At 47.2% G+C, this 14,490-nt stretch overlaps 1 protein-coding gene across 2 annotated transcripts in view; it reads left to right on the forward strand.

The window, feature by feature from the left end:
• The window catches only part of ZBTB40 (zinc finger and BTB domain containing 40), a 71,890-nt gene that overhangs the window by 45,191 nt on the left and 12,209 nt on the right, over positions 1-14,490 (forward strand). For both annotated transcript variants that reach the window (XM_040229546.1, XM_040229545.1), the window contains 8 exons: positions 350-507; positions 4,458-4,650; positions 6,960-7,096; positions 7,669-7,870; positions 8,239-8,372; positions 10,006-10,174; positions 10,482-10,940; positions 12,002-12,208. In XM_040229546.1, coding sequence (XP_040085480.1) covers positions 350-507; positions 4,458-4,650; positions 6,960-7,096; positions 7,669-7,870; positions 8,239-8,372; positions 10,006-10,174; positions 10,482-10,940; positions 12,002-12,208 — 1,659 coding nt within the window. The remainder of the gene's footprint in view (positions 1-349; positions 508-4,457; positions 4,651-6,959; positions 7,097-7,668; positions 7,871-8,238; positions 8,373-10,005; positions 10,175-10,481; positions 10,941-12,001; positions 12,209-14,490) is intronic.

Below are 14,490 nucleotides of genomic sequence, written 5' to 3' on the forward strand. Positions count from 1 at the left end.
CCACACGTTCAAATCAGTGTTTGGCGTGCCCAGGGTGGACTGGTTTGCTGACAGCACGTAAAGGCTGAGGTTTCTCTCGTTTGGGTAAGGTACAAAGCGGTGGCCTTGCCAACCAGACGTTAACCTCTGGCTGGCTCTACCGCTTTGTGTTTCGACAGATAAATGAAACATTTTCCCTTTCATAGAAGAGTTTAAACGGAATAATAAAGTATTTTCCTCTCCAAAAAGAGATTCTGTGTTCGGGTGCTCAGAACAGGCTGAGAATCACTTTACTATTCTGTTAGATCTCTCTTGACAAACCACACTGTCATTTTCTTCAAATTGACTAGCTTCCCTTGTCTGTCTCCAGCTCTTTCTCCCCCAGGGAGCACAGAGGAGGGAAAGACCTTGTCTGTTCTGTTACTGGAACACAAAGAGGACCTGATCCGGTGTGTAACACAGCTGAGACCCATTTTGGAGTTCCTGGAAACAGTGGAGGAGGAATTCCTGCCTGGCTCTGAGAAAAGGGTAACTGTCCAGTGTCTCTTGCTCCCTCCTGAACTCATGTGACACTTACTTTTAAGGCTCTCTTGTGGCACAGAGCACCTTTCCCCTTGCAGTATTTCTCCACATGCTACACAGTAAGCGCCTTAAAGCTCGGGTTCTTACTTCACGCCCCCTGTATCCCCTGCATCTTTAGATGCATGGACGGATGGCCCTCCCTGCTCTGACTCCATAAGATGCTGACTCCATAACTCTTTTAGGTATGTGTGTGTTTAGGCACATGTCTAATTATTATGACACTTTTTACAGAAATGGTAACACTGTTCATCTTTAGTGATGAAGTCACTAAGGTAAGTAGTCACTTACTAAAGTAAGTAAGTAAGTACTAAAGTAAAGAAGTCACAATTGGGAAAGTAAGCAAAAAGGAAAAAACCTAAACCTCCCAGCATCTCAGCACTCAGAGATCGTCAGTGCTAACATTTTGGAGCCTGTGCTCCCACTTTGCTCGTCTAAATCACCCTGGGATGGGAGTATCATACAGTTTTGTGAGTTTATTTTTTAACTGAATATATTGTGAGTGTATTTCCGTACCTACAGTATGGATCACGGTAGCTGTATGCTGTTCTAATGGCTATACCATGACTCTTTGATGCTTTCCTGTTGGGCATCCTTTTCTTATTTTTTGCTGTTCCAGTATTTCGCTATCATAAACGATGCTGCCGGGGTCATTTTGCACATAGGTCTTTGCATACATCTCAGGTTATTTTCTCAGAGGAATTTCTAAGAAGTGAGATTTCGGAAGAGAGAGTGTCAAGCTTTTCAAGTGTTTGATCTAGATTGCCAAATTGCCCTTCAGGAAAGTTGTACCAATTTGCCCTCCCACCAGCCAGCTGCTAAAATCCTCATAAAACTGCTAGCATGACTTCTCAAGCCAACTAGATAACTGTATTTGTTGGTGTTATTGATTTCAACTTTGTGCTAAAAATATTTTGATATTGGGAAGGAAGAAATAGGGAGATAAAACTTTCGTGCCATCAAACTGTGGGAAGTGGTTTAACTGTTCAGGAGAGAAAATGTTTACGAACCCTGGTGTGATGGCTGAGCGTTGGATTGGCAGTGAGGCAGTGGATCCTAGATTTTCTGATTCTCCACGATATTGCATTGCCATTTTTTTCATATACAATGGGAAAACTTTTCATCTCAAAATTGTATTTTGAAAATTATATTTTTAAAAATTTAACTCCTTTGAACTTCTTGAGAAAGATGATATACACACAGGAAAAGATTAAACCCCTGTTTTCTCCTTAGACTTCAGATTAAGTGTAATTTTAGGCACTCAGTTTAAGTAAGTTGGCTTCTAGCTCTAGAAGTACCCCATTCCTTGTTTAGTGATTTCATTCAATTACTCATTCAGACTTTTTCCTCATTAGCTAGACTGAATGTGTCCTCTGAGCTGTTTCGTTATCTTGGTAAAGCAGCACTTACAGGTAGAGCCCACGCTCAGCCTCGCTCTCCGCAGCCCGGCAGGCCACACTGTCATTGTCTTCTGTCACTTTCAGTTTGCTTGACAGAAAGGGCTGAAGCAGAAGAACTTAAATTAGTTATAAATCACAAAAACACTTCTTAGGATTGGGGTTCCACCAGAGCTTCATTAAGCTACTCTTTCTCAAGAAAATTGAAGGAGCGTAATAAGGCAGGGGTGCAGAGGTGGATGTCGATCACATAGGCGCAGTGTTTTTATACCATCTAGAACGTGCTGTTTCGGGCCTTTGGAACTTCCTCTCTTCTGGAGTGATGCTAATCACAAGTACCACGGCCCTTCTGCAAACATGCCTTGGGCTCTGTAAGAAGTGGTAAATAGGCATTTCTTTACTTCAGGCTTGGAGACAGATACAGAAATAGTGATTACTATAGCTGCCACGCATTTATTGTTTCCTGTGTGCCAAGCAACGTGCTGAGGACCTTTTAAGCCTTACTGAATTCTACCCTTCTAGTAACTTTATGGGGGGAAAAAAAGTGAAAGTGAAGTTGCTCAGTTGTGTCCGAGTCTTTGCGACCCCATGGACAATAGCCTACCAGGCTTCTCCATCCACAGGATTTTTCAGGCGAGGGAACTGGAGTGAGTTGCCATTTCCCATATTACCCTAATTTAAAGATGAAGAAACAGAAGCTTTAGAAGTGTGAGCGGTGCACCCAAAGGCACAGTTGCTTGGGGCCAGCACGGGAAGCCAGACTTCTAAACAAAGCACATCTGGGGCGTCCCTGCTGGTCCAGTGGCTAACATTTCACCTTCCAATGCAAGGGATGCCAGTTCGATACCTGGTTAGGGAGCTAAGATCCTACATGCCCCCTGGCCAAGAAACCAAAACATAAAACAGAAACAAGATTGTAGCAAATTCAGTAAAGACTTTAAAAATGGTCCACATTAAAAAAAAATTTTTTTTTTAATAAATAAGTGAACAAAGCACATCTCTTAACCCCTGTGCATCTTGGTTCCTATTAATATTGGTAACCACTGTCATTTACTAGCAATCACTTGTCCTAGGAGTTAGGCTTGGCTCTACAAATGGGAACTTCATTTTAGAGAATCCTCATAACAACTGTGTAAGAGTTGGTATTGTTATTTTCTTTTGCAGATGAGGAAATTAAGGTTTAAAGACTTAAATAACTTGCCCAAGGTCACAGAGGCCATACATTTTAGAACTTGGTTTCAAACTAGACCTGTCTGGCTTAGCAGTTCCTTCTCACTCTTAACAGTATCCGCCCGCCTCATTTTGGATCAGGTTATCGCTTAGGATCTAAGAGGTAACATGGAAATCAGAATAGCTTTTAGATACAAGCCCTTATTTTAAATTATGTTTCATTTAGTAGATAAAAATCTGATATGTATGAGACCTTAAAGAGAATGACTGTGTTCTATACGGACAAGAAATATGACAACTTAATTTATTAATATATATACATGCCTTTCATAGATATAATACTCCTTTTACATATATAACCAATTTGGTTTTATACCTGAATTTATTATTTTTAAAATGGGAGTAATTTGATAGTGGCATCCTCTGACATGCAACAATGACTGATCTGCCTAACTCTGTCCCCTGAGAGCTGGCATTTTCCCAAAGGAAACCTCAGGATTCAGTTACTGTGAACCTATAGACTACATGTACTGAAATAATCCCCAAAGTCATCCACAAGAACCAAGTTATATAGAGTGAGTTGCAGCCCATGAAGAATTAGTTCTATAGCTGTAAAGTAACTGTCGGGGATTTGACTTTTCACCCTTTTTCTGGAGCCCTGTGCCCTGTTGACTCAGAGAACCCTGTAGCACACCAGGGAAGAACCAGTGGGTAGAACCGTGGGGTGATGCCTGGAACTGGTACCTGTGGCCACTGGGGAGGAGAGGGGCAATGAGGAACCCACAAGGAAAATAGCCCGGAAGTGCACTTCAGATCTGTTATTTTGGAGACCACAGACAAACAAAGTATCTGGATGTTCAAATTGCTGTATCAGTAAAGGAAGGAAAGTAACAGAATTGCTCTGAACTTGCAACTTCTGGCCACTTTATTGAATAAAATGGGAAAACACTGTAACCATGTTTATTAATTGCTAGTTGATTTCTCCATCTTAGTGTCTGAACAGACTCAGTCTAAAGCTTTGATGTAAACTGCTCACTCTGTCACATAGGCCTAACATAAGAATATTTTTGCACAATGCAGTGAGGTAAAGAATATGCACAGACCTGCAGTTGAAAGAGAAGGATTTTCATAGAGCTGTTTATTTGGAGAATGCTTTGGATTTTACTGAAACAGAATAAGGAAGAGACTGTGACAGCTAGCTCTAGAGATGAGCAGGAGAAGACTTGGAGACTGGGCAGCCTGTAATGCGGTCTTGCTGGGCTTTCCACTGGTGTGTCAGACACACTTAGAATTGCCAGTAACTGGTGTCGGGTTGATTGCTCGCCACTGCAGGTGATTCTGAATTGCTGTGAGGGCCGAACACCCAAGGAGACAATAGAAAATTTGTTGCACAGAATGTCTGAAGAGAAGACCCCGAGTGCTGAGAGTTTGGTAAAACTGCTGCAGGCTGTGAAGATGGCATTCCCAGACTTGGGCCTTCTGCTGGAGAACTTGCAGAAATCAGCCGCTTTGCCGAGCACCACAGGTATAAGTTCATTATTGACTCTCTGGACTGTTACAGAAAACCATAGCTTAAAACTCCCCATTTGGCTCCTCACTGGGGAGATAAGACAGTGTTAGGAAAGGCCATTGTGAAGGAGAAACTTGCCACCTCCCATCAGTGATTCTCAGCGTTTCTGCAGTTAGGATTGGAAACCCGAGAATTTCTTCTCCATTAAACTCCCCTGCGATGTTCCCCTGGTTCAGGGTTTATGAAAGTACGGCTTTCCCGGGGCTGAACGCCTGTGGAGCAGATGGGCTCGCAGACATGAGCAGCAGGAACTCAGCTCCCCGACGCCCTCACGCCCACTGGAGTGCTGGCCTCTTCCAGCAGTGCCCAGAGTGGACCACCCCTCGTGTCCAGCCAGTTTGGGTTAATGGGCCCACATCCCATCCCTTAGAAAAACAACCCAGCTCTAGCCAATCCCACTCCCACCCCCCACCCCCACCCCACCTCCCATCCCAGAGCATTTGAGACTGAGATGGGTTTCAGAAAAAGGTATTTGGGAAGTGAGACAACTTTTTTACTAGCTGATAGAAATAACATATCCTTATACAAACCTGAACCGTTCAAATTAATAAAGAAGGAAAGAACCTCAAATCCCACTTGATTATGTCAGTATTAACACATTCTGTCACATTATTTTTACAGTGTTGAGATACTCTACTACATTTTATCATTTCCCCACCTAACAGTGTAACATAAACATTCTCCAGATTTCAGAATACTCCCTAGAGTTCTGGATTTTTCTTTTTAAGGCTGTATAGTTTCCACCATCAGGATACATAGGCTGTTTTACCTGTGCCCGTATCCAGGGGCACGTGTAACCTAACAGCGGAGTCTGTCAAGATTCCCAGGGTTTGCGTCCTGCCTTCTTTGGTAGCTGTGTGACCCTGAGTAAGTGACTTAACCCTTCTGAACCTCATTCTTTCCTCCATGAGATAGGGGTGAGAATGGTACCTACTCCTTCATTTTCATGGCTACTATGAGATAATATGTAAACATTGAGCCCAGAGCTCAGCACCTAATTTTGTCCTTGTCTAGTCACCAAGTCGTGTCAGACTCTTTGCAACCCCACGGACTACAGCTTGCCAGGCTTCCCTGTCTCTCACCGTGTCCTGGAGTTTGCCCAAGTTCATGTCCATTGAGTCAGTGATGCCATCCAACCCTCTCATCCTCTGTTGCCCTCTTCTCCTTCTGCCTTCAATATTTTCCAGCATCAGGGTCTTTTCCAATGAGTTAGCTGTTGGCTATCAGGTGGCCAAAGTATTGGAGCTTCGGCTTCAGCATCAGTCCTTCCAAAGAGTACTCAGGGTTGATTTCCTTTAAGGTTGACTAATTGGATCTCCTTGCTCTCCAAAGGACTCTCAACACCACAATTTGAAAGCGTCAATTCATCAGCACTCCACCTTCTCTATGGTCCAGCTGTCACATCCGTACATGGCTACCGGAAAAACCACAGGCTTCAGTGTACACATGATAGGCACTCAGTAAATGTTAGTTATCTTCATCATCATCATCTCAAGTTTCTTAGTGGCAACTAACTTTTTTTTAATTGGAGGGTAATTGCTTTACAATATTGTGCTGGCTTTTGTCGTACATCAACATGAATCAGCCATAGATATACATGGTGACAGAAATCTTTGTACACATTTTTTTTTTTTTTTTTTGCCTTCAGATCATTTCTTAAGGCTAGATTCCCAGAAGTGGAGTTACTGGGCCAGAGAGGAGAATAAATTTTTAAATATCTGCAGAGCTAAAGGGAATGCCTGATAGTTTTGATTTTTCTTTGCTTTCAAATAAATATGACCTCTTGAAAGAGAGCCGCTAACAGATTGGCTCTGAGGGCATCCAAACAGAAGGATGGGTCAGCTTCGCTACCGCACTCGCGACTCGTGCCTGTCTGTACTTGGGATCACCACGTGGATGCTTTACCTCAGGCCTGATGGATAATATCCCTTGAATCTGTACATCTGAATCTCTTACAAGTGCAGCCTTCTAATTACCCCCCTGTTGAGCAATCACTAGCTTCTCCCACTGGGCGCTAACTTTCAAAGTGCTGGTGGGTTTTGTGGCCCTGCAGCAGTGAGTGATTAAGTGTAGCCCAGAGGAGACGTGAGCACATGTGTGTGAGGCCCCACGCCGGGAGCTGCAGTTGTGCTCCAAAGGAGACCAGGCTCCCACACTGATCTGCTCCTCCGCCCGCATTTGCAACTCCCCTCACGTCACCTGGAAGAAGCCCTTAAGGAGGCTTTGTCACATCAAGCGTTGTTGTTTTGCTAATATCCTTACAGCCCAAGCAAACCCTGATGATTATGGGATTGAACTATTGAGACGGTATCATGAGAACCTCTCGGAGATTTTCACAGACAACCAGATGTTGCTAAGAATGATCCCACACGTGAAGAGCGTAGTCCCTGGAGAAAAAGAGGTAAGAGAGAGGGAGGAAGGGTGGGCATAATGAGAGAGAAGGGAGAAGATTAACATATGTATCTATTCTTTTTGTTTAATACATATTCTATATAAGCACCACAGCCATGTTGAGAAATGATAGGCTAGGAAGTCAGCAGAGAAGGAGAAATAGAAGGCGATTCCGTTTCTAAGGCAGAGTGACAAGTAGGGTAGCTGTAATGTCTGCAGTGATGTAAGGAAGGGCTTTCCGAGGGAGGAATGGACAACCTTCGTGCATCAACATCTCTCAGGTTCAAGCTGGACCACTACTCCCAGGAAACAGGTTCCCTGTGACACAGCGCCCAGCCACGCAGTTCTGCAGCGGGATCGCTGCTCCCAGGAAACAGGTTCCCTGTGACACAGCGCCCAGCCACGCAGTTCTGCAGCGGGACCGCTGCTCCCAGGAAACAGGTTCCCTGTGACACAGCGCCCAGCCACGCAGTTCTGCAGCAGGACCGCTGCTCCCAGGAAACAGGTTCCCTGTGACACAGCGCCCAGCCACGCAGCTGGCTAGAAAGGGCCTTACGTGTGTGTCTGTGCTGCGTCCTGAAGGTCATGGAGAGGCTCGTGAGACGTGGCGCTGGTTCTGGTGGTTTCCATGCTCTGATGTCAGCAGTTCTGGAGAAGCACACGGTGTCTGCAGCGGCCATCTGGCAACTGCTCCTGGTGGCTCAGGAGATGAAGCCCTGCCCGTTGAGTCTGCTCATGGAGGAGATACGAAGGGAGCCCGGCGCTAACGCTTTCTTCCGGGCAGGTAGGGTGTCAGGGACTCTGTGCTCGCTTTGCCCCCTCCGGAGGTTATTGTCAGTCTTGCCAGAAAATAGAGCTCTCTTTCAGTCTTCCACATCCCAACCAGTAGAAGTAAGGACTAGCAGTTTTGTTCAAGGAAATGGGAGTTTGTAAACCTTTTAAAGTAAAATATGGGCAGTTATTCTACACTTCTATTAATAATATCATTTCTCCAACTTCAGTGCTGTTTGCCATTCCCCCACCCCCGGCCCCTGCCAAGGTGGGAGCCAGATAAAATAGATTCTCATGCTAAAGAATTGAGTTGAGAAAAGGGGAAAGGGGAAAATGGAGCTCAGAGTTCTGCTCATGAGTTTTCAATCCTTCTTTGTTCAGTGATGACCCCAGAAAGTGCTGCCTTCGAGACCATCCTGAGGCATCACAGGTTGATCCTAGAGGCCATCCAGCAAACGGCTCAACTCAAGTGTCTGGCCTCAGAGGAAGAGCAGCTGGCAGAGACCGTGAAAGAGGTGCACTGGGGATGAAAACTCAGCGTCTGGGGGAGTTCTACAGCGTTGGTGCCCAGGACTGTGTTCTCTCCTAGGGGAGAAACCAGCTCCTGTTCAGCGACTGCTGTGGGCGGGCCGGGGCCAAGCGGCATTTGTCACGCTTTCGCTCTTTTAATCCTCCCAACTCTGCGTGGCAGGTACTGTCACCCACATTTTACAGATAAGGGACCTGGGGCTCCGAGGGGTCAGTGACAGATCCAGGATGTGCCAGCTCGTCAGAGAAGCAGTCAGGATTGGAACGCGGGTTCAAGTGACTCAGATGCAGATTGAGTCTGATTGCAGACTGAACCTAGGAAAACTCAAAGGGAACCATGATACTCTCCGGTCACATGTTCTAAAAAGCAACTTTTTTCAGAGGAAGAAAAGTAAAATTGGTCTTATTACACGCTCTATTCTGGCTTCTAGAAAGAGCCAAAATAAACATAGAAAGAACAAAGCTTTTGCCCATATGGGGTAGCAGATAGTGCCAACTCATTTTCCGTAAGGCTTCTCGCAGCATGGCCAGCGTCCCAGAAAAACCAGGTGGGGATGGCGGGGGAATTCATGGATGTTCATCCCAGGATCGTGTGCATCTTGAGTGCAAAAGAATCATAAAGGAGCATGAAATTTAGCTACAGATTCACCTATGGTGCTTTTTGATCCAGATGGGCGTGGCTGTGGTGTGTAGAAGGGCGGTTTCTAGCCCTCCACACAGGTGGCAGCCCCACCTTGGTCTGACTCTCAGACAGGCAGAAGATGGCACACGTTTCTGTGGGGCTTCAGAGGAGAGATCCATCTGCTAGACCCTCTCCAGCATGCCTCGCACTTCAGAGATGGGGCTTCTGCCGTTGATCAGTTTTAGCCTCACTAATTGGTCTCATGCCTGCCTCCAGGGACATCAGGTTTATTTAGATAGACTTGAAAAGAGCAGAAATAAAATATCCCCCAAAATGAAAATTCCATTTGGCCATCTGCGGATGGTTTGGTTTTATTTCTCAGCATACTGATTCTTTCTGCTGATAGCTGTAACATTCTGAGAGGGTGGCTTTGAAATAATATTCTTGGCCTCTTTAAAGCCCCTATTTGAACCTTCTTTTAAAAGCTGAGTTTCTTTATGAAAGAAAATGATGTTTAAAAGGGTACATCTAAGTATCTAAAAATGTGAAGCCTGCACTGATCGTGCAGAATTGCTTCCCGACACTGAGACCATTATATACAATGAAAAATTATCTCAGTCTTCAAGACAGAAATGCCAACAGCCACATCCTATAGCCCTCCCCAAGCATTTGATACTGAGATCTAGAAAAGTTCTTTAGGAGACTCCTGCTTTCTGAGAAGATACTTCTCATAGAAAATCCTCAACGATTCCTTGCTTGCACCTTTGCATTTTCACAGTGGTCTTCACATGTGTCTCCTTGTTTAAATTTTGTGAATTTCCCTGCGCTTGGAGAAAAGGGGAGTGGGGGGCTCTCTGCTATATGTATAGCGAGAAATGTGTTATTTATTACAGATGGGACAATGCCTCTCTGAAATTAGCTTTGTTTTCTAAGTTGAAAACCATAGAGAAAATCTGCTGATGTTAACCACAAACCTTGGTCTCGTGGTATTCATTTAGATTCTGAGCAGCTCCTCTGAGACAGCCAGCCCCGAAGCTTCCCTGGGAGCACTGCTGAGCAGAGCTGCGGAAAAATCCATCTCAGCCACTGAAATATGTCAGCTCCTGTGCAGCGTCCACAGATCTTCCCCAGGCCTGCAGCCCGTCATGCGGGAGTTAGCGTGCGCTGGTAAGAAACGGCGGGTGGGGTCCTGTTTGGCCCCCAGCTTGTCTCCTTGTTGGAGAGAAGAGGCAGCAGTTCATGGACGAGTTCATCCATCTGTATGTTATTTATTCTGTGTGCTCGTGAATACTCAGAGAAGTCACAGACCATAGATCTAATTTGTGTTTGTCGGAGAGAAGCGATGACAATGATATTTCATTAGAGTTTGATGAGGGTCCTAAGTAGTTTCCAGTCTCCCCCAAAGAAGGAAAGTTAGAGAGCAGAGTAGAAGCCAGGAGAATTCCCAGAGCCATGCGATCTCTCTCCTGCACAGGTTTCCTTACTCAGGAAAAGGGAGAGAAGGAAAGGTGGACAGTGAGTGGTAAATTTCACTCTGAAGGCAAGGACAAAGCAGGTGAAAAGCCAGCTGGAGAAGAGTGCCAGCCTGGAAACCAGGACGGTCAAGGAGAGACGGCTGCCTTGCCCGAACAACAGGAAAAAGACGCATCCGCCTCCCCAGACTCGGCCAAGAAGAGCTTCGTCTGTGAGGCCTGCGACAAGAGCTTTCACTTCTACTGCCGCCTCAAGGTGCACATGAAGCGCTGCCGGGTGGCCAAGAGCAGGCGGGTGCAGTGCACGGAGTGCAGCGAGACCAGGGACTCCAAGAAGGAGCTGGAGAAGCATCAGCTGGAGGCCCACGGCACGGGCGGAGAGCCCAGCGTCCCCAAGAAGAAGAAGAAAAGGCTCCCGGTGACCTGTGACCTCTGCGGACGAGAATTTGCTCACGCCTCAGGTACGTTCAGGAAGGCATGGTCACGGACGATGATAATGCAAACACACTGAGCCCCCTCCATACGAACAACTCCTGTTCTGAGAGCACGTGCATAAAGTCCAGCACAGTTAGCCTAGGTACCCCGCTAACAGGATCGGCTGTGTAGTACTGTATTATAATGGGCTTATAATACTTCTCACACAAACAGTACATAAAAAACAAACCCAGAAAACATTTTAAATCTTACAGAACAGTACCTTGAAAAATACAGTAGTCCAGTTCAGCAGCTGGCATACAGGGGCACATTCGCATCTTTGAAAGTTTGCGACCCGAAGATTTGTACGTGAGGCAGTTACTGCGTTGTAGTTTGGATTCCAGGCCTTGCCTCCAGAATACGGGAAGGACTGTGTAAGTGCTTAGAAAATACAGCGGAGGCAGGGGACAGTTCTGAGAAGAGCAGGAGACTGGGAATCGGCATCCTGAGCTTTCACTCCCGCCTCCGTCAAATAGGTGCCCTGCTTAACAACCCCTGTTTTGGATTATGAAGATTTAGGGCCTCCCTGGTGGCCCAGCTGGTAAAGAATCCGCCTGCAGTGCGCGAGACCTGGCTTCTTTCCCTGGGTTGGGAAGATCCCCTGGAGAAGGGCAAGGCTCCCCACTCCAGTATTCTGGCCTGGAGAATCCCATGGACTGTACAGTTCATGGGGTCGCAAAGAGTCGGACACGACTGAACGACGTTTCGCTTTCGTGGAGATTTAAGACAGTGTAGCTGAAACACCTGGAGCAGTGCCTTCAGCAGAGCTGGTGCTCAGTAACCTGTGGCTGTTGTTATCATAACAACAGCCAGCTCTTTCTCACCTGATACTCTGGCTTCCAAGTATCACTGGTTTCTGGAGAGCAAACAAGCGTCCTAGAAACCAGCAGAAGTAGATTGTTTTCCCTTGCCTGAGACCTAATGAAACAGAAAAGTGAGTTCACGCTGGGCTCTCCCTCGAGGCCTGGCCTGGCAGTGCTCAGGTGTGTCCTGCTGGACTCATAGCTCTGATCACTCGTATCTCTCGTCCCTGGCACGGCTTCCCTAGGCATGCAGTATCACAAACTGACGGAGCATTTTGACGAGAAGCCATTCTCCTGTGAAGAGTGTGGGGCAAAGTTTGCTGCCAATTCTACCCTGAAAAACCACCTTCGCCTTCACACGGGGGACCGGCCGTTCATGTGCAAGCACTGCCTGATGACCTTCACCCAGGCCTCTGCCCTGGCCTACCACACCAAGAAGAAGCACTCAGAAGGTAAGGCGTGGAGAATGTCTTCATTCTTCCTGCAAACGTTAACAGTGTGAGCTGCCTAAAAACCCACTGGAAATTAGGCATGATAAAAAATTCTCAAGTGGATCAAAAGCAGAAACAGACAGAATCTCCAGGCCCACAGACGATGGGAATACCTTTGTGCACAGACATGTAAGATGCTTATGGTGAGAGTCTCTAAAGAGTGGCCAGCTGACATAATATAGTGACTTTATGGTTACAGAATTTACATAAAGCCAGGAATCGCATGGGCTTCGAGGTGGAGGTCAAGCATAAGAAAAGCGGGGCAGTGGGGGGTGCTAAGTGTCTTCCCTGGAGTCCCTAGTGTCTCTAGTGTAGTGACAGAGACCTCAGTGGTGTGAGGTGGAATAAAACCATTACAGGGACACACGGAAGGCAGGCGTAAGGGTTTCGAGTCCAGTGGGAGGGGAGGAGGTGTGTGGTCGGGGAAGGCTTCCCGGAGGAGGCTGCGTGTCTTTTGGAGCAGATGCGTGTGAGCACGAACGCCGCCATCACCTCACCTGGGTCACTGTTGTCGCGTCCTAACTGGTCTCCCTCCTCACCCCCTTTCTCTGGGCAGTGTGCTCAACGCGCAGGCTCAAGTGAGCCTCTGAAAGCTAAACCATAGCAGGTCACGTCTCTGCTCAAAGCCCCACAGAGGTTTTTCACCTCAGTTGGTGTGAGCTCTGAAGGTAGCCTGCTAGTCTCCTGATCAAGTCCCCAGATGCCCCTCTGACCTCATCCCTCACTGCTCTCCCCTCTCTCGCCCTGTTCCACCTGTTGCAGCCTCCCTGCGAGGCCTCTGACCGGCGGGGCACCTCCTGCTGGCCTGTGCTCTGGCTGTTCCTCCGCTTGGAAGGCCTTCCCTTCAGACGCCTCCAGGCTTCACTTCCTCCCCACCTGCGAGTCCTCACGCATGCCTCGCCTTTCCCGTGAGGCCTCTCCTGCCCACCCTGTGTGAACCTCAGCACTCCAGCCGCGGTGTCGGCTTTCTCCATAGAGCTTACATAGGGTCAGTCTGTCATCTGCCGTCTTTATGTTGTTTATAGTTGATCTCCCCCTGTTAGAATGCAAGCTGCAAGCTGTAGAGCACTCAGTCCTTTTCCCCCCTCCTTCCACTGTATCTGTGGAACTTAGAATAGTACTCAGCAAGAGGAGGTCCTCAGTAAACGTTTACAGAGTGAATGAGTTTCTTGAGCATCATTCCAGGTGCTAGAGATAGTGCAACTATACACACCCTCATGGAACTTACCGTCCAGTGGGTAAAACCGACCATATATCAATGTATAACATAAAGTCAGATAGTGGTCATTGCAGTGAGGGAAAATAAAGCCAAGCAAGCAGAGGGGGTGGGGGTCGGGCCCTGTATATTTGTGTCAACAGTGAGGGCAGGTGAGATCTGAGTAGAAAGCTGGATGCAGTGAAGATGGGACCAGTGGAAGGTCTACGAGAACAATATCACAGTGCGGACCACACCCCCCTACATCCCACACTGGAGTGAAAGAGCCTCACCTGCTCGAGGGGCCCGAGAGAACTACAAGGGGCTGAAGCACAGTCCACGAGGGTCTGGTGTTGAGAAATAAGGTCAGAGAGGTCACCAAAGGCCGGCTCTTACAGGATCATAGGAGCCAAGGTAAGGACTTGGCTTTTAATGTGAGGAGTGTTAGTTTCTATTGCTGCTGTAAAAAATTTCCAGAAACAGTGGCTTGAAACAGCATCAGTGTATTATCTTTTACCATTTTGAAGGTTAAAAATCCAAAATGGGTCTTAGGAAGCTTAGCACCAAAGTTTCGGTGGAGTGCGTTCCTCCTGGAGGATCTCAGGGAGTTTGTTCCCTGCTTCTCGCAGCTGCCAGAGGGAGTTCCATAGCTGCAGTCTCTGCCTCGTCATTGTGCCCGCCCCTTGCCTGTCCTCCCTGCCTCTTCGAAGAACCTTTGAGATTCCAGTTGGGCCTACTGGGGTAACCCAGGGTGCCCTCATCTCCTTAGTCACATCTGCCAAGTCCCTTTGCCATGTAAGGTGACACGTGCACAGGCCTTAGGGGCGAGGGTGTGGACCTCTTCGGGGCCTTTGTTCTGTCCACCACACGGAGGGGTAGGGTCTGACGTGCAGTTTGTCAGGTGAACTCGGACCACTCTGGGCAGTAATCCTAACAAGGCAGGCGCATAGCATAAACAAAGAGGTGCTGAGTCCATTGTGGGGGTGCGGGGCTTCAAGAGGTGGTGAGTCCATTGTGGAGGTGCTGGGCTTCAAGAGATGGTGAGTCC

This window comes from Oryx dammah, unplaced genomic scaffold (genome assembly GCF_014754425.2).
Source record: "Oryx dammah isolate SB20612 unplaced genomic scaffold, SCBI_Odam_1.1 HiC_scaffold_27, whole genome shotgun sequence".
NCBI lineage: Eukaryota > Metazoa > Chordata > Mammalia > Artiodactyla > Bovidae > Oryx > Oryx dammah.